The sequence below is a fragment of the Rattus norvegicus genome, chromosome 6, assembly GCF_021556685.1.
Source record: "Rattus norvegicus strain SHRSP/BbbUtx chromosome 6, alternate assembly SHRSP_T2T, whole genome shotgun sequence".
Lineage (NCBI taxonomy): Eukaryota > Metazoa > Chordata > Mammalia > Rodentia > Muridae > Rattus > Rattus norvegicus.
In genome coordinates this window covers 26,304,504-26,324,586 of record NC_141539.1, presented here as the reverse complement: position 1 = coordinate 26,324,586, position 20,083 = coordinate 26,304,504, and the positions used below count along the sequence as shown (strand labels likewise).

Sequence of the window (20,083 nt, the reverse complement as noted above, 5' to 3'; positions counted from 1 at the left end):
CCAGGTCTTATCTTGAGCCTCCCTACCATGCTGGAGCTTCCCAGTGGACAATGCTTGTGTGGTTCCTGTCTCTGAAATGGGAAAGGAATAGTGGACCTGGGAAAGTGGCTAGATCAATGGTTCTCAACCTTCTTAATGCTGCAACCTTTAATACAATCCCTCATGTTATGGTGACCCCACAACTATAAAATTATTTTCGTTGCTACTTTGTAACTTTGCCACTGTTATGAACCATAAGGTAAATATTTTTGGAGGTAAAAGTTTGGCCAAGGGGTAGTGTCCCAGAGGGTGAGAACCGCCCGGTTAGGTGAACAAAGCAAATGACAGTGGAGCCAGGTACAAAATGGGGGCGGAGGGCGGTAGATAAGAGTGAGATGCTGGAAACAGTTTTAAAATTGTGCTATGGGGCTGGCGAGATGGCTCAGTGGTTAAGAGTGCTGGGCGTTCTTCCAGAGGTCCTGAGTTCAATTCTCAGCAACCACCTGTTGCACATGACCATCTATAAAAGGATCTGATGCCCCCTTCTGGCATGCAGGTGTACATGGAGCACTCAAGCATTAAAAGACAAAACAAACAAACAAAAACCTTGTGCTCTGGTGGTTGCATTAGTGGAAAATCAGTACACACAAGGAGACCCCATTCAGGTTTTGATCTCATTGTAGCCATTTCTTTAAAACATGTAAGTAGAGAAATAAACATGATTTGTCTAAGAGTAAGGATTGTCTAACAGACCCTGATAGAGCATTGTGAAGTGTGGACAGTAAGCTGTGTTCTGAACCTGGTTACCTGGAGCATAGAGGACCAACAGGTGTCCAAGAAGCCACCTAGAGAGGTCCCTCAAGGTTGCAAGACTTAGACTGCAGTCTGAAAACAGTGATAAGAACTAGTTAAAGTCACTGACCCAATGTCCCTAACCACAATCACTGATCACCCTGAAGGAGTTTGATTAATAGAAGATCATAGGTCACATGAGCACTTGTGGATGTCTTGGATGAGGGGGATGGACGTTTAAGTCATGCTTCTTTCCCCCAGGGCTACACTGTTTGTGTGCCAGCAAAAAGTTTGGCTACACTCAGTAATGCTAAGCATTTGAGGGAGGAAACAGCACTAACATCATATCTGAGTCTAAGTTAGCAAGTCAAAGTAGAGAAAAGAAGGCAAAAAACGAAATAAACCAATTCAAAGTCCAGTGATATTGTTGGGAGATAGAAGAAATCTGGTTGAGCTCAAAAGTAACCACTTCAGCAGTCTCAGCTTCCTGTTTTGAAATCCAAGATGATAGGTCCAGTTTTTCTAGAAGTTTTCAGTCAGTGCCAACTTGTTCAGAAGGGTTTACTCGGAGTTGGGTTTCCACACGTTTGACATACAAGGTTGCTGGGTTTCTTCTTGTTGTTGTCCTCCATTGTGGGGCCAGTTGTGGTTTGTTCTAAAAATGGCTGTAAGCGCAGCTCAGAGAAGCCCACAGTCCATAGTGTGCTTGGGTTTTTCAACTGATAGGGTTGCGTATATTCTTACCGTTTCTTTAAAAATCCTTCCCAAGTCTACTGTGGATAGAGCTGCCAGCTACTGTCTTTTAAAAGTTAACCTCTGGCCAGCTCCAGCAAGCCTTGGTAGATGACTGGTATGGGAAGGTTGATCCATTCTCCCTAACAACAACAGATCGTACCCCTTATGACTGGGGAATGGCTGCTAACAAGAGCTTAGAGAGCGGTCTGAGCTGTGGGTAGGGCAGAGGTGGGACCCAGTGGTAGGATTGGAACCTAGCATGGATGAGGTACTGATGTGATTCCCAGAACCACAATTTCTTAAAACATAAATCTAATGTTTGGATTAACTTCCAGAGGTGGAGCCTAGGAAGTAATTGTTTGCTCACCATTAACAGCCAGTCCTTTAAGAAAGAAACAACCTTTAAGAAGAAAGTGCAGGGGCTGGAGAGATGGCTCAGTGGTTAAGAGCACTGACTGCTCTTCCTGAGGTCCTGAGTTCAATTCCCAGCAACCACATGGTGGCTCACGACCATCTGTGATGGGATCTGATGCCCTCTTCTGGTGTGTCTGAAGACGCCTGCAGTGTACTCACATACATAAAATAAATAAATAAATAAATCAAAAGAAGAATAAGAGTAAGAAAGTACAGCTTACTGATTCATCTATGCCTTTTGAATGTTTGTTCCTGAGCCTTGAGTCTCAGGGACCAGCAAAGTCGTCTAAACAGTGCTGTTGGTTGCCTATTTTTCATCTCTACAAGACGCCACTCACTTGGTAACATGTCTCCCTAGCAAGGATGGCCAAAGAAGAGAGAACCCCATTAGAATTGTAACTGATAGTGAACAGCCCTGGGGGAACAGAGAGAAGAGTCATTTCAAAATGAGGTAAAGTAGCAGCCTACACAAATTATAAAATGGAACCAAAGATCATAAAATAAATCCAGGTTTTGCTGTCACCAATGATGTGTCTTAGTTTCTATAATTGAATGGAATACATGTTCATGAATAACCATATAACCATTTACTGTTAAACAGTAATACATGGGTTACTCAGATGTTGTTCTTCAAAAAAAATAACAGTGGGTTCTGAGGATTAGCTTACTGTTTGGTTTGTTTGTTTAGGATCTTGAGTTCTGACTCTTAAGAGAATTTTAAACAAATATCAAAGCAGTTTTCCGTATTGTAAACTTTAAAAATAATAATGAGTCGAAACACTTTAAAATATAACCATATTGTTAAAGGAAATTATGTGTACTTATAATATAAATGATCATACTAAGTAGTTAGAGTTTTAAGAATTGAACCTGACTTGGGCTTTGAAATACCATTCAATATATTTCAGCCTCAACCTTTGGTGGCTTTTAAATTGCCACTTCCAATAGCAGGAATGGATAATGACATGACTGACCTATGCTCACAGTGCGAGAAAAAATAGGTCGCTTTACAAGAGGAATACATTGAAATCCCTCCCTCATGCCCACTTTGCATTGTTAAGCCTTGCCTCTTGTCTGGCATCACGAGTAACCCTGCTCCTTGTCTTTTTTTTTCTTTTTGTTTTTGTTTGTGTGTGTGTGTGTGTGTGTGTGTGTGTTTGTTCTTTTGAGATTGCCTGTAAGTAAACCTTAGTGGTATCTTCCAAAGCCTTGACTACTAAGAAGTGGGGGACACCTTCCATTGAGTTCTTAATAGGGAATTCATGCTAGCAGTCACTATTCTCAGATTTCCATGTATGGCCGAACTTAGTAGTGCTATTACAAGAATATAAATGTTTGGATCTAGGTTTTAGAACACAGAGGACCTCCATTTTAAATTATTTATTTAGTTGTACTATTCCATTTGTAGCCAACATTCTCTTCTGTCAGCTAGTCGGCTAGCTAGCAGTCATCTGATGGGAAACACTGGAAATGACTACATTGGAAAGCTGACCTTCAGGGGAAGCTGGGGGTGGGCAGGGTTGATTGGTGTATGGCTGTGAGTTTCCTCAAAGTGTTATGGTTTACAGGAGTCCCATGAAATATAAATCCTGCCAAGACTTTAGACTTCATGACTTCCCTGTCCTCGACAAGTACAATTTAATTGAACATTAAGCAATTTGATCTCTTTCACCTAATAAATCGAGCAAATTCAATAAACATAAATCCTGCTAATGATAGAGCTGACCCTGACAGAGCTGAGCTCACTGACGTTCATGGTTATGACTCTCCCTGGAATTTGAACCACAGATGCGTACGTCTGAGCAAAGTATGAACCTGACCCTCAGGGTCTGGGGACTGCACTGAACAATTTTTCCCGGGTGCCAGAGGAACGGCTGTAAACAGACCAGGCTTGGCAGACAGAGCACTTCCACACACAACCCTCTGCTGGCGTTAGACATGGTGCGCTGTAAACTGTAGCACTCAGATGAGAAATAGAACAGAGCTCATCAGTTTTCCCTTGGGTGGCTCTGAGAAAACCAGATAGAGGGAACTATATGCAAAAGTGTGCTGTGTGTGGGTCATCATAACTCCAGGGCGTATACTTGCTGACTTTCCTTTTTCCACATGTTCTCTGCAGTAGACAGGGGTGTGTATACTTCAGTGCTAACCGAATGCCTTCTTGTCTGTCTGGTTGTCTGGTGGTCTGGTTGTTTGGTTGGTTTGGTTTCATGGTTGGTGTTGAACCCAGGGTGCCCTGGAGCTACTGATCCTCTTGCCTCTTCTTCTAGAACGTTGGTATTACAGACATGTGTCCTCACACCCAAGTAATAAGCTGTTTTCTATCAATGGTATTCCTGTCCTGTCCCTCCGAGAGACCTTTTCTCTTCACTTGCTGCTCATGTATGGAGAGAGATGCAAAGTTTCTCATTTCTCCTTCCCTCCTCTCTCCTAAACACCACCCTGTTTATCCAATTTTCACCAAGTTCATGCTCTCCTCGGGCTGTGATTGTATAAGTTAAAGAAACAACAAATGAGTCCCCTTTGATACAGCTCAGCAAAGAGTGGCACAAATCTTGGTCCAGAGATGGAAGGACTTAATTAAATTCGAGGAACAGGTCCAGATCAGGAGCTAAAAAGAAAAGAAGTAGGTACAAGAGCCCAAGTGTATTGAGTCTGTTGACTGCAGGTCCTCCTCCTCCTCCTCCTTATCCTCTTCCTCCTCCTCCTCCTCCTCTTCTTTTTAAAGATTTATTTATTTTATGTATGTGAGTACACTGTAGCTGTCTTCAGACACACCAGAAGAGGGCATCAGATCCCATTACAGATGGTTGTGAGCCACCATGTGGTTGCTGGGAATTGAATTCAGGACCACTGGAAGAGCAGTCAGTGCTCTTTAAGAAACTGCTGAGACATTTCTCCAGCCCCAACTCTAGGCCTTCTATTCAGGGTGTGTGTGTGTGTGTGTGTGTGTGTGTGTGTGTGTGTTTTGTGCCTGATTGTGTACATGTTGTATATGTGGTGTGTGTGTTGTGCCTATTTGTGGTATGTTGTGGATGTGTTATGTGTGTGGCTGTTGTGTGGTGTATTTTTGTGTGTGGATAAGTCTGATTATGTGGTGTATATGTGTGTCTGTGTATGTCATGTGTGTAATTGTTGTTGTTGTTTCTGTATGTGTGTGTTATATCTGTGTGTGATGCCTGTGTGTGTGTGTGTGTGTGTGTGTGTGTGTGTGTGTGTGTGTGTCTAATTTCCTGTTCCATACTTTTTAACTTCCTGGAAGAAGGCTAACTGTCTGCTCTACTCTGGGCAAAAGACTATTCTCTGAAGAAGACAGGCATGCAATGCCGTGCACTTCTTCTAAGTCTTACTTAAGTACTACTTAAGTAGTCCCACTAAGGCCTTTCTGTCCCCTTCTTTCACCACCACGGTCTAAAGAAGGAAATAGGTTTCGCCCATTTCAGTGAAGGCCAAGTTTCCATTCAACTGCAGGCTGAGCAGTCACTGTGGCACATGCTCAAGTCCCTCTCCCCTCCCCCATCATCAATTAATGGTGCCTGTTTAAACCTGTAGGAAAAAACACCCCGGGAGAGAAATCTGAATGAAATGCGACCCCTTTGCGTACTAAAGAAGACCCAGACCTTGCTCCTCCCCCAGAGACACAGTTTCCATTTCATTGCTCTGGTGTGTGAAAACCCAAGCCCAAGCCCAAGCCCGTGCTTCACTTCTAAGAGCTGAATTTAATCTGCCTCAGACAACAAAAACTTCACCTCCTGCTCTCTCCTATGCCAGAGTGGCACAGTGACGTGTGACTGCCCAGGCCAGCCCCACAGATGTGTCTGTCATCAAAACCAGAGATTTCCTGACAGGATGTAGTAATGTGCTTCTCATTGCTTCTGACAGCAGGGGTCCCAGACCACTGGCTCCAGGGGGGCAATTTTTAAGAATTTTTTTTTTCATTTAAAGTAGAAATCAAAGCAGGACCATCTGTCGTGTGAATCTGCCATGGCAGGAAAATTAGTGTGATCAATGGCCTGGATCTGTTTAGAGCACTTAGTGGTGGTGGCCCATGCCACCCCATGTGTCCCCGTCACAGCTTTGATCTAGAGCTGTGCATTTGTGCTGGGGAGGTGGGGAGTGCCATGGTTAGGGGACAGCAATCAAGGTGTTACTGTTTCCATTAACTGTTCACTTCACATTTGTGTTTGGCCAGATCCCCAGGTGGAAACATTCACTGGGGGTCTCAGAAAGGAGGGCTCTTGGGATCTGCTTAGCCGTCATCACTCCGCACCGAGCACCCGACAGCTAGATGATTAATTGTCGTTGATGTGCACACGAGAAGAGGAAGCTTTGGAAAGCAAAGAGAGTTTAAGGACAAAGTATGCTGTGCTTGAGCTCATGGTGAGCGGAGGAAGAGGCAGCCAAGGTTCCCGGGGCTTCTCCTGGGAAGCTGTGGAAATATTCAGGGATCTGCTATTCTTGGCCTCTATACTGCAGCCAGCCCTGATTCACTGATGTCCCCTAAGCTAGACTCTGACATTAAGCCAGACCTAGGGCCAACCACAACCAAGCATCTCTAAGCTAGAGTGGGTTTCTCTCGGGGTTTGGGGTACTCAGAGGCCAGAACATGCTAGAGATTTATCCTCTTCACATTCTGAGGAAGACACCCTACCTACGCCTCCTTGTAATGTTCTGAGCTAGCCCTTGCACACCATGGGAAGATGTCACGTTTTGTTGGATAGCATCCTTTCTCTAGAGTCTGAGCTTTGTTAACCTGCTATCGGTGACCGTGCTATGGATGTGCGGTGTCGTGATGCACACCTTGGATTCCAGCGTGGGGAGGCAGAGAGGCAAGTGGATCTCTGTGAGTCTGAGGTCAGCCTGGTCTACGCTGTGAATCGCAAGGCAGCCAGGGCTGTGTGGTGAAACCTGTGAGTTAAAAATAAAGTAACTATTATTTGTAATTTATCACACACAAACACATTTGCCAAGGTAATTGCCTTGTTGGAGAATGTTCATGAACTATGTTTTGCTATCCGGTTCCTTCCATGTATATAAAAATGCCCATATAATCTTAAAAGGGGGTCAACAAATGCCTGGCATTTGTTCTTCCGTTTTCCGTAATTGACTGCAGCCCCTTTTGCCCATGGGTCGCCTTCAGTTCAGACATTTAGATCTATATGTCACTTTCAATACTTCAAATATCGAGATCTTCCATGAAGATTTCTGGGTTTCTCTTAAGAGAAAGAAAAGAAGAATAACTTGCATAATCTTCGAGCTTTAAAGTTTATGAGCAAATCTATAACATTACCTCACTTTTCATAGGCTGCTAACCTATGAAGATGAGGTAGGAGTCACCCCTGTGGAGGGGCTGGAAAGATGGCGCAGAGGTTAAAAGTACTGGCTACTCTTCCAGAGGACCCAGGTTTGATTCCCAGCACCCATGCAGTGGCTCATAGCCACCTGTTGCTCCAGTTCCAGGGGATCTGATTACCTCTCCTGACGTCCACGGGGACTCGGCACACACACGGCAAGCAGACATACATGCAGGAGAGACATTCATGACAGATGTAGAAACTGAGACTTGCCCAGCATTGCTAAACAGGAAAGTAAAGAACACAACCAAGACTCCAGCATTCTTCCCATTCCCTCACGCTCACGTCTCCCCTGACCCTGGCCAAGAATCAGAGATGTGCAAGATGGGAAGCTAGGAGGCACAGCATACACGGACTAGGACAAACTTGTTCTTGCTCCCAGAAAGATAACGGTCCTTGTGTTCAACAGAGGCGCATATCTTCAGCCACAAGACGGAGCATGGGACACAGAAATGCTGTTTTGACATCTCACCAGCACTGTCATAAAGCTTAGCATGTAATACATTAGAGACAGGGAGCTACAAGGACAGTAAATTCTAGAATCCTGAGTGGCAATTCATGGCAGGAGAAGGTAAGAGAAAGGTGAGGCAGGTCTTAAAGCTACCCATCCCCATCTCTCTCTGCTGCCTTCTCTCCAGCCTGGGTCAAGTCTAGAAGCTTCTTTAGGAACCACTTAGCAGTGTCCGACCATAATTTAGTTTCATTTGTCTGTACCTTTGATTAGGTCTTTAAAATTAATCCAAGATACTTTTTTCCCATAACGTAATTCATGTACATCTGCGTAGCTGTAGCCCGAGGGCAGCTCCCAGGCAGCTGTTTTGGGACACTCACCAGCCCTCCTTTCACTCCTACCTGAGGACTCTCTTGTGACCTGGAGAGAAGGTGAATGCTTGCAGCAGTCAGTCACCTCGCCGCTTTGTGGAGGAGAGCCCAGGCTTGAAGCCAAACAACACTACCCAGGTTCTTTCTGTGTCACTGGCATCCTTCAACCTCAAGTCTCAGTAGGGCTCCCTGACAGCTGACAGATATCCCAGGGGAGAATACTCAGCCATCTTTGGATTGTGCCTTCCAAACCGAGTATATGAATTGATCCATTTTTAATATCCGCTATTAATATTAATCACACTGTAGCTTGGCTATAAAATATTGAAAGACATCCTCCCTTTGAGATGTACAGCATACATACATATATATATATATATTATATATATATATATATATATATATATTAAGAGAAATGACCTCAGTTCTTAAAACTTGTAACCATTTGAACAATTCTGGTCTCAAAGGGAAGCGCTTCATGCTTTTCAAATGTTAATAATGCAGAACTGACTGTGTTCTGTGCTGTATTTGAAGCTGGGCTTTTGGCTTGTTTTTCTTTTTTTTTTTTTTTTTTTTTTGTTTTTGCTTTTGACTCGAGTCTTGTTCCAGGCTCTGTTATTTCCTTAATGAAATTAATACTTCTTTGCACAGAATGGTTTCGTGTAAAGTGTTGGGACCGTCTGGGGGGTCTGGATGTTGTTTCTAGTGTGTTTGTACATGAGGAGAGGGGTTGGGGGCAAAGGGATTCCTACCCCATCCTATGGCTCAGTGTGTTCTGAGGCCTGACTGTTTTCTCTGGTGGTATTCTCAGAGTGTGTGGGCTTTGACTCTTCGCCCTGCATCCAGGGATGAAAGCGAGCCTTTACAGGTCACACTAGCTATTTCCTTAGAGTTATTTATTTAGAGAAAGAGTGAGTGTGTGTGAACTACAGTGCACATTTATAGGAGTCTGTAGGGTTGTATGGGTCCTGCGTTTGCTCCACTACAGGACATGACCACTTGGTAAGGCAGGACGTGGGACATTTGACGAAGCTTACTGGACTCTGTCGCCAGGCGGGTGTTGGGCTGTAGGGAAGCCCTGGGACACTCACTGTTCCAGGGGTCGGGGGAGCGCATTCTGAGGTGCAGGACAGCCAGAGCTGGTTCAAGAGTCCCTGCAGCTAGGCCGGGGCTCTATGGTTCTCAGACTCTTGGATACCCAGGTGCCATTGTGAGCCATGGAAGAGCTGAGAATGGAGTGCTCCCTCCATCCCCCACCCCTGCAGGCTGGACCTAGTCTGGGGCCAAGGGGGTGGGGGTGAGAGGAAGAAGGGAAGCCCGGTCTGTTTCGTGGGGAGAGAGTTCTTGCCTTGATGGCAGTTGGCTTGAGCTTGGACTTGGCTTAGCAGCAGGCTTGGGCTTGGTGGTGGTCATGGCTAGGAGTACAGAGAGGCCTTCTACGAAGACTAGATGGTGGCTCTGTTGGCGAAGGCCTTCTCTATGGCTCCCCACAGCAGATCCTGATGAAAAGAGGCTGTCCATGGCTTTAAGGCATTTGTTGTCATGGCATAAGGTAAATGAGCAAAACCATACCCCATTTCTCATGGTGGGTCTAAGGTGAAATATACTGTTTGCAGGGAGGAGTGTCTGGGAAGGGGAGTTTATTGGCTAAGTCCTCCAGGCCTTTAGGTATCTCATTAAAATGGAGATCTGTCTTGAGCCTTGGTCACTTTCTCTAACTGTGGAGGGGCTTGAGGCATTGCCCTTGCATGACTGAAGGCCACAAGTCTATGGGGAGCTGCGGCTAGTGACAGGGGCCTAGTGCCACAGAACGAGGCGAAGCACTTACCGTCCCTTCAGGGTCACTGGGGTTTCAAGCCTTAGCTCAACCAGGAACGAGGGTGCCTTTCACAGTCCCATAGGAGTCTGAGGACAGCTTGCAGGAGTCAGTTCTCTCCTTCTGCCATTTGGATCCCAGTATTTAACATAGGTTATCAGGCTTAATGGAAAGTGCCTTTAATGGCTGAGCCTTCTTGCTAGACAGTGTTATTCTTTAACTGTATATAGGAGGAAACAAACTGGAAACCCTTGGGTAAGTGTTGCCTTGGGTGGTAAGATTGCCACTCAGGTAGCCCAATACCTGGCAGCCTCTAAGTCATCTTGGCAGAGCAGTTGACCTCTCGGAAACTCAGACTTCACCAAGTGCTAGTCACTATACATGGAGAATACATTCTCTGTAATCATGCATTCAGCCAATGCATTTCTCTCTCGACTTTCCAAACAATGGCCATCAAGTGTAGAAAAGAGCCTAAAATCATGGCATGCATTTAAATCACCGCTACAACCAATTACTGGAGGGATTAGAGGTGGGTAGCATTTGAATTACCTGGTTGAGGGTGGAGAGGAGAAGAGAGACCATGAGTAGACAGAGGAGAAGGTGCCAGGAGAGGAGATGAGCACACGACCAGGAGAAACAGCAAGTATTTGAGGGACATCACTGGGAAGGTAGCCAGGCCAACAGATAGAAAAGTAGATTAGGGGTTACCCCTAGTAATGGTCAAGGCATTTTTTTTTAATTTAACCCATAGTTCTAAATTAAGGAACAAGGTTTGCTCAACAAAAGCTTGCAAACGTGAGAATTCAGGCATAAGACTAGACCTTCTGGTATGGAACTTAGCATTACCGTGCATAACAACAGAGCAGACCTCACTACCCACCCACCCTCAGGAGTTAGGGGTGGCAGAGTGAAGAACCAAGATCCCATGGCTTTATTAGGGAGTTGAGGTTAGGAATCCAACCATTCTGGGCTGGTCATCTTGGAATGGGGATGTGGCTGCAGGAAGTGGCAGCTGGAGGTGAAGAGCAAATAAAGCCCAGTGTTCCAGAAGAACTGAGGGGACAGCACTTGAAGAAAGCCGTGTAGCCTGCTCATGGACTTAGATTTGGTGCTGCTGGGTAGTAGCTGAGATGTGACCTTTCTGCCTTTGTGTCTGCATTGGGTAAAATGGGGGTGGTAGCAACCTCTCTAAGAACGGCAAATGCTTTTGTGAATCGGGTGTTGATTAAGTGCTTACAACAGCGTTCGACAGAGCAAGCAGTATGCGGTCATTAGTTCCTTATTGCTATGCTACCACCGTACTCATCCTTGCTGTGACATCCATCATGATGTGATCCTGTGATGGGGCCTGGAGAATTCCACAGTGTTAGACAGTTAGAGGAGCAGCTGCTGGATTAAAGCTGAGAATTCGCGATGCTGCCATCTCATGTTATGAACACCAGTGATCCATTTTTCCTGTTCCTATAGACATGCGTTTTTTTACTTACTACACAGACTACTTATGTTTTATATTTTTGTGATAATACCTATTAGGCTTGGATATAGCTACTCTTTCAGGAGGCCCGATGTATTCTAAGATAGCTCTGTGTCTGTGTGTGTGTGTGTGTGTGTGTGTGTGTGTGTGTGTGTGTGTGTGTGTGTGTGTTCTAGTATTTGCAAACGGTTTTGTAAATCATCAGCTCCTTGAGGTCATTATTTGAGAACCTTATTTATGCTCTATCCTAGCATTTAGTGTGTGCATGTGCCCGTCTCCCATAGAGAAATACCCAGGCACATTCGAGATGCTTCTGTATGGTGTGTGATGCCCAGATCACTGCTCTGAGATGTGCGTGTGTCTAATGTAACCCAACAGTGTCCTTTCCCTCTCAGATGACTATGCCCAGCTGTGCAACATCCCTGTGACAGGACGGAGGCGACCATATGGACGGGATGCGTTGGTGGACTTCAGTGAACAGTATGGCCCAGAAACAGACCCTTACTTCATTCAGGATCGTAAGTACACTCATTCAATCACATTAAGCTATGGATCAAGATTACTCAGTGTTTTCAAAATATGATCCGTGAGAAATTGTTCCAAATGCAGATCTGTGGGTCTTGGTCTGAACCTACCCATCAGAATATCTGGGTGGGACCCAGCAGGCTGGTTTTATAATCTCTTTGGGTTATGTAGCTTGCTGTTCTGACTAAGAATTCCCGGATTCCAAGATTAATATTGCATAGCTGACTATTACATTTATTTTCCTTAAAGTAATGAAAATTATCTTATTGTTGCAATTGTTACAGCTCAATCATACCCTTTCATATTAAGTCATGGTCCAGTTCCAATTCCCCACAAGATGACAAATGTTCTGCACACCAAGTTGATCTTTACAAGGATTTTAGAGTGGGTGGTCAAAAAGAAAAAACCTTCTTGGTCAGAAATGGATTTTTAGGATCCACTTGTGAGGGGATTTATTAAGTAAGAAGTGATGGGTGTCAGCTTTTTCTGGATTTGTGAGCAGAGCTTTCATGGGGGAGGCAAGAGTAAAAATAATGTCCCCTCTAGAAAGGAAATTCCCCACAGCCTACGGACAGAGGGTCCTGTGTGAGGTAACCACACACAGAAACTCTGTTTCCACCGGAGACACATCTGTGCTTTTAAATAGGGAAGAGTAAGGTTTGAAAACACAGCGGTTCAGAATGAAAAATGGCAGCTGGCTGGCTGGGATGTAGGCTGCAGAGTAATAGTGAGAGAAAGGCTAATTCAGGGACCGTTCTCATGTCATGAGTGATGCACCCCACTCAAGCAGCTGTACCACATCCTCACACACTGGATCCTCATGAGATCATGGGCCATGAGGCTAAGATTTTAGAACTGCATCATAGTTACAAAATACTGGTGAGTCTTTTCTTCTTCCAGGCCCTGCCATCTGTTTCCAGAGGCCACCATTTGGCAGTAGCCTTGGAGTAGCACACAGCAATTTATAATTGTTTGGTTTCAACACCATCTGATGGGTTATTTCTCTGCCACCAGTGAAATGAACCAATCCAAGCCAGATTATATTATATTAAAGGCAGGTTTATTGGGAAGCTGCTTTTGGGAACATTCACTGGCCCCAAGGATTGAGGCCAGGGAGTTACCATGAGGGTGGAGGGAGAAGAGAAAGAGAGACAGGGAGGCGAGGAAAGAGAGAGGGAGAGGGAGAGGGAGAGGGAGAGGGAGAGGGAGAGAGAAGGGAGAGGGAGAGAACACAAGAGAATAAGTGCCCGAAATGTCTGGTTTATATAGGAAAGAGTCTCTGGAAAAGTGCAGCCCAGACCCTAGGCTGGAAAGTTCAAGGTTAGTGGCAGGGTATGCCAGGGACTGAGGGATGCTGGGAGAACCTGGAAACCAGGTCTGTTTTAATGTGTAAAATATGTACCTCAGTCCCCTGTCCTGGGGTCTGAAACCAAATAGTTGTATTGGGGATTATTTCCACTGAGTAAAAGGGGCTTTTCCTTCTTTCCTTACATTTAGGAATGGCAGATATTCTTTTCATCTTCTGTTCTTCTTTGAGCTCTTTGGTTGGATCTAAGACTCCAACAGAACAATGAATGAAAGAAAAAGCACAAAGTCTAATTACATTTGCATATACGTGAAGAGTTCACAACACAAGAAGGAAGTTTAAAGACATGGCCAGTACTTGCTGCTTTGAGGCTTTTAGACAATGAACAATGAATTTGTGAATAAGTAAGGACACAGGAATATCTAATACTATGATAAGATAGATAGTAAGTTCTATTGACCTCCTGAAAGACTTATAGGTGGGGAGGGGGAAGTGGTAAGAAGTTACTGGAAGGTAAGTTACTTCCAAGGACTTGCATTTGCTGCCACCCCAACTACAGGCCTTCTTGTCCAAGGCTATTGAACAGCTTGAGTGTGTGAAGGTTTTCCATCGCTGGAGAACTTTTACCATTTGGTAGGACTAGGACAAGGGAAGTTGGGTAGCATGATCAGAGGTAAACTGTTCCTTAAGTGACTTTGGCTTGACAGAGTCAAGTTGGAGCACTCTGAGATGACATGCCCTTGACTCCTTCAAAGGTTGCTGTAATCTGATCATCTAGCAGAATTAAGAATGCCATAATTCTGCCACTCCAGACAGGTTGATTATCACATCCTTATATGATCCCCTCTCCAAAGTCAAGTATAAAACAGTTCTAGAAGGTTCCTGCTGTCCTTTCCCAAGCCTTCCCAAGATAACTAGTGTCTCATTCCTAACACCTAGTAGTCTTGCTTTTTACCAATAAGACATGACCCTGAGTCACTTCACAGAACAGGCCTGAATACATCCACAACCCCAAGACTATGGTCACACTGCACTACAGTGAAGGCTATAGATCAGTAAGCCTTCTCCTTTAAAAGAACAGGGGAGAAATGGCAAGATCCAAAGAAAGCTCACAAATCCAGAAATAGTAGGTAAGTCTCTAAGCAACCCTGACCCCACACAGCTCGTGTGTAGCCTCTGATGCATGATAACAGTTCACATTCCGCAACTTTCCATGATGAACTCTCCTGAAGTTCTCTTCAGTGCCAACATGACTCTGAAGCTCCTTTCAACTCACAAACGTCATCATACATGTTGGCATCACACTAAGCTCCTACTTTGTAACATGGAGAGTTGTCTTGTGGGTTTTGATCTCTGGATTTGATTTCGCAAAGGCCTTTAATCAGCCTGTGTAGTAGAAACTTCTCCCCAGCCCTGCCTACTTCCGGGTAGCAAGGGCTTCTGGCCCTGCCACAGAAGGGAACATGCTGAATGACCAGTGATGGAAGAAAAGTCTAAGTGAGAGCTCTCATCGTCTTCATGGTTTGTGGTCTCCGTTACCTTCAGTTTGAGCAGGATTTCCCAAACTGGAATTCATGAGTGCAGAGATCACCCTGTGTTTTTCTGGAAGGCTAGATGTTGTAGAAATTATTTAATCCAAACCTGGGGTTTCTACCCCACCTTTGACCCTTTAGTTCCTGTATAAAAGACACACACAGCTTTCATATTTACAAAAAGCCTTAAACAACACAAGAGCTGGAAGATACCTACCCCTATGCTATTACGGCTCACCTAACCTACATGGCTTCTCTTTCTTCCTCCTGTATCTTCTTCTTTTCCCCATGGTCCTCCTCTGATCCCAAACCCAGGAAACCCAAACCCCACCTATATCTCTTCTGCCCAACTATTGGCTGTTGGCATCTTTATTTACCAATCGGAAATAACTTGAGGGCAAGGTCATTTTGTGTCCAAGTGCAGACTCTCTAGTCTCTGGAGTAAGCAGTCTTGGGGGCTCAATATTAGCATTAGAATGCAGGCAGCATCAGGCCAAGCCACTACAGCTAGATATGGTATTTTGCAGGCCACATTGTCTCTGTCGTAGCCATTCAGCTCTGCCATAGCATCACAAAAATAGCCACAGGGGGTTACTATAGTCATAGGATGTAGTAGTGTTCATTTATATAAACAGATCCTACATCAGATTTCGAGCAGGGGCTGCCTACTAGGTTTAGAATCCAGAAGTGTCTCTGGCACTTCCTAGAGATTCCTGGGTTGGAGGATGCTCCTAGGAATCAATTCAGGTGACCTTAGGTGAGATACATAACAGTGGGGATACCCGAAGAGGTCACCTCCTGTAGGACTCCCAGTGGAAGGATAAGAATACCAACCACCCACAAAACTTTCCACCCAAAATTTGTCCTGTCTAAAAGAAATGTAGGGACAAAGGTGGAGCAGAGACTGAGGGGAAGGTCAACCAATAACCAGCCCAATTTGAGACCCATCCTGTGGGCAAGCAACATTAATGAAGTCTGTTATGCTCGCAAATAGGAGTCTAGCATAACTGTCCTCTGAGAGGCTCCACCCAGAGAAAAAGAACCCGGAAGTGTTTTTAAGAGGTCTTGAGTTCCAGTTGTTAATGGTACATTTTAATTCCCGTAATACAATGTAATCTTGCAAATTATGAAGGTGAAATTGTTTTGCAGTTTGCAATACACTGGATTTGAAAATGCTTTGATTTCACTTCCAATCTTTATTTCTCTAACCACCTTTATGTGTCTGCTATTTCTTAATGGCCTGTTTCTTTCCCTCTTTAAAGTTTGGGAAGGGGCTCTCATGGATGTGTTATTTTCTAAAGTGGGTGTTTAGTGCAAAATTAAGACCTCCTAGGCCTGCATAGCAACAATATTTTGCTGCCCCCTGCAGTTCTGTTGGAGAATTACCTCAGAGGCCCTTTGGGGAGAGAAGATAACCTGTGAAAGTGTACTTAGGGCATTATGTATTCATATTTACAACTTCCCTCTCTAGGAAGACAGATCAACACTTTCATGGCTGGCCACATTGTTTTTATATTGTTAAAACTCTAGATGTCTCAAATGGTTTCAGAGCTAGTGTCTAAACTATGAAAAGAGCCAAACAAGAGCTTCTTTGTTTTGTCCTTTCTTCTAAACACAAGTCTGACATACCTTCCCATTTATCAAGATGGGCTTCCATGGATTTTATCCTTTGGGCTCTTTCGGAAGGCTCCCTAGGAAGCCAGAGAACACAGACTCCACAGGGCACAGTTGGTCTAGCTCTTTTTTTTTTTCTACAACTCCACTGCACTGCATCCCAGGAGCCCTCTTAGAAAATGCCTACGGAACTCTGGTCAGGAAGTCCAAGGATCCCATCCCAGAAGACTTTCGGACATCTGTCTTGCTGGAAATTCATGTAAAATGTTCAAAAAGTCCCATATTTCCTAGTTAGAAAGAAAAAAACTCAAACCCATGCTTGCTTTCTTAAGTTATGTGGTTTTAGTATATAGCATTGGAATTCAGAGAGTGGGCTGGTTCATATAAAAATTGCATCATTTTATGCTTAACACTGGGTACAGGTATACTTGATTGCAAATTCTAAAGCTAACATTAAAGAATATAAAGCAGATATAGAAAATACACCAGATCTTAAGTAATAATAATCGTTCTGTTTTCAATAGGGTGGAAAGACAAACACTTGTAACCAGCTTCTGCCTTTGCCTTGTAGGCTTTCTAAACAGCTTTGAGGAGCTACAGGCTGAGGAATGTGGCATCCTCAACGGCTGTGAAAATGGCCGCTGTGTAAGGGTTCAGGAAGGTTATACTTGCGATTGCTTTGATGGATATCATCTGGATATGGCCAAGATGACCTGTGTTGGTAAGAATGAGAGTGTCTGTTGAAAGACTCTTTTCCTGGCATCCCCTGTGACCGGCTCTGGTCAGCTGAGTATGTGTCAGATAGGTGGGTGGGGTTGTGGTTTGGGAAGATGAAAAATGTTCTGGAAATATTCATTACGTGTAATGATGCTTTGTGTCACAGGACTGTGCACAAAAACAGTTAAGGAAGTCAATGGTGTAGCTTGTATTTCTACGACAGCTAATATGCATAGTTATCACCCTATATAAGAAGCCTTAGTGTTGTGTTTTCCTCACAGTCAGAGACTGAATCCCAGGGCTTTGAGCCTGCTAGTCAAGAACTGTACCACAAACGAAACTCTACCTTCAGCCCCCCCACACAAAAAAACCAAAATGTCTCAAGTAATTACTTTGACTTTTGAATTTAAATTTTGATAATTTAATAATGATTTCCCTGAATGTGTGAGACAAATATAAGAGACTGAAGGCAACTAGAAAATAGGCAGCTTCCCGAGCAGTTAGTTAGGATAAAAAATCTTTGAAAATCTGTGCCTTGGGTATATTAAATATCAAGCCAACAAAAGGTTGACATTATATTAAGTAACAGGGCAATTCCAGACTCTCCCTCATCACCCATTTTAATATATAGAAAGGCTTATCTTACATACTGAGAGAGGTAAAAATGAGGAAACTCTCTGGTTTCCGTGGCCAAGAACTAGGGACAGTACCCAGGATGGCACCTGCGTGTCACTGGTGAGTGGCGTACCATTGAAGACTGCTGACCTGTGGTTTGGTTTATTGCAGATGTAAATGAATGCAGCGAGCTGAATAATCGGATGTCTCTCTGCAAGAACGCCAAGTGCATTAACACAGAAGGCTCCTACAAATGCGTGTGTCTACCAGGCTACGTACCATCTGACAAGCCCAACTACTGTACACCACTGAACACCGCTTTGAATTTAGACAAAGACAGTGACCTGGAGTGAAGGAGAAGCTACGTAACCTATGCCCATATACTCTGCACTGTGTAAAGGAAAAGGGAGAGAGGTATACTTGAGACACTGCACCTAATCCAGACCATGGCAAAGAAGGAAACAACGTGGAGTTGCGTGAACCCCCAAAGAAAGTGAGCGGATGGAGTAGCAGCCTGAGAGGTGCGACAGACCAAATGGACATTTCCTCAAAAACCCAGTATATATAGTCTGTTCATATGTAAAATTCAATGGAAAAGAGGCAGGATGCGGCTGTCATTTTAAACAGAGGTTGTATTATTATCTTGTTTTGATTTTTTTTTTTACTATTGCTTAAATTTGGCTTTTAAATAGTGGTGACGATGTTTTATATGAGTCTTCTCTGTGCTGTGCAGATCCCCAGCCACCATTTTTTCTTCAGCGATAATCTCAAGTGCAAACATCTTTGATAACGTATTGTTAAACTGTATTATAAGTATGACACAGGGTTGTGCTGTCCCTTGGTCCGGAGACTTTGAAAAACAAATTGTCTGTCCTGTGGAGCAGGCAGTGACTGTTAAACTTTTATCTACATTTAGAGTGGGTGGGAAAACACCTTTATTTTCAATGTATTATCGGATTGCCTGTCAATTGGATCCCTTACTTGGGTGGAAATGGAGGAGTTTCTTAGCATTTATTAGCACTGTGTTGTGTAAAGTCAACCCAGAAAAATTTAAAAACCTGAAATCCCCCCCTCAAAATATTTACCATTGTATGTTATAAGAAAATAAAATCGCCATTTTTGTAGAAAAAAAAAAAACCTGAGTGTGGAAGAAGTTGTACATTTCGCCGTAAGAGCTCCCCCAGCTCTTATTTCTTAACCAGCAGTCCTCCATCAAGTTAGGCTCCTGTAAGTTAAGGCTGGTTAGTTACTGTTACAGGTTGGCCATTTCTCTCTTAAGTTTCACATCGAAGTGTCGAAAACCCGTGCTTTAGGATACATGGACTCTCCTTGGAGACAGGATTTCCTCATTGGGAGGAAATGAAAGTTACAGGAGACCAGTAATCCAAGAGTATGGGTGTCCCTAGGTGACAAGGAAGTAAGGACACATACAGAGGAAAAGTCATTTGAAGAGGGCTGGAAGGTGACCATCTCACAAAAGAGTGAGGCCTCAGAGGGAAGTCAACTCTGCCACAGATCTTGACCCCTCTTCCAGAATTCTGAGGAAATAAACTTCTGTTGTCAACCCTCCCACCCGTCTATGATACTTTCTCAAGGCCTTTCCAGATAACCAATACAGACTTGTATAACAGGAATAACAAACAAACAAGACCTTTCAAAATCCCAGCCCTGCTCTCTTATGAACTACCCCTAGCAACGATAGCTGCTTCACGGTATTAACAAACTGTGCCTCAGCAGACCCCATGGACAATTCCCCCAGTGAACACTAACACTTTCTTGGGAGGCCCTTGTCTTCTAATGTCTGTAGCAGGCAAAGTGATTATACCTTAAAGATAGAGATCTTCTAACCTTTGAAATCTGTCATAATAAAGGGAAATCTGCCAAGTCACCTGGCCCCAAAGAGGAAGATGATCTTGGATTATCCGAGTATTGTTACTATGTAATCAGTGGGGGTGTCCTTGGAACCATAAAAGTGGCAAGACAGAAGGAATGGAGTTATGAAAATGTGACAGGAAAGAGGTCAGGTACAGCATTGAAAGTGCTTCATCTCACCACCAACTGGTAAAGGTCATGAACCAAAGATATGGACAACTAGTGGGAGCCAAGTAGGACAAGGAGAGGGCTCTTCATAGACAATCTAGAAATGAGGATAGCACTGTCTATACCTGATACCTTGATTTCAATCCAGTGACCCTGTGTGAACCTCTCACCTATTGAACTGTAAGATAATTGAGTGTTGCTTGATGTGACTAAGTTTGCAGCAAGAGAAAGGTTAATGCAGTACTAAAGCTGCATAGAAACTTAATGTCTGAACTAACTCCAAAGTTTCAGCTGATCTTCATGTAGGAGAAATGGTTGGGTTCTCTCTCGAGGAAGGATGCTTGAGGG

The 20,083-nt window shown here is 44.1% G+C and overlaps 1 protein-coding gene across 23 annotated transcripts in view; it reads left to right on the top strand.

Moving 5' to 3' along the window:
• Window positions 1–18,832, top strand: part of Ltbp1 (latent transforming growth factor beta binding protein 1) — a 395,618-nt gene extending 376,786 nt beyond the window's left edge. For 22 of the 23 annotated variants that reach the window (XM_087554460.1, XM_087554459.1, XM_087554462.1 and 19 more), the window contains 3 exons: window positions 11,782–11,904; window positions 16,935–17,084; window positions 17,867–18,832. In XM_087554460.1, coding sequence (XP_087410586.1) covers window positions 11,782–11,904; window positions 16,935–17,084; window positions 17,867–18,048 — 455 coding nt within the window. In that variant the 3' untranslated portion in view covers window positions 18,049–18,832. 23 annotated transcript variants of the gene reach the window in all.
• Window positions 18,833–20,083: the final 1,251 nt, after the last annotated feature.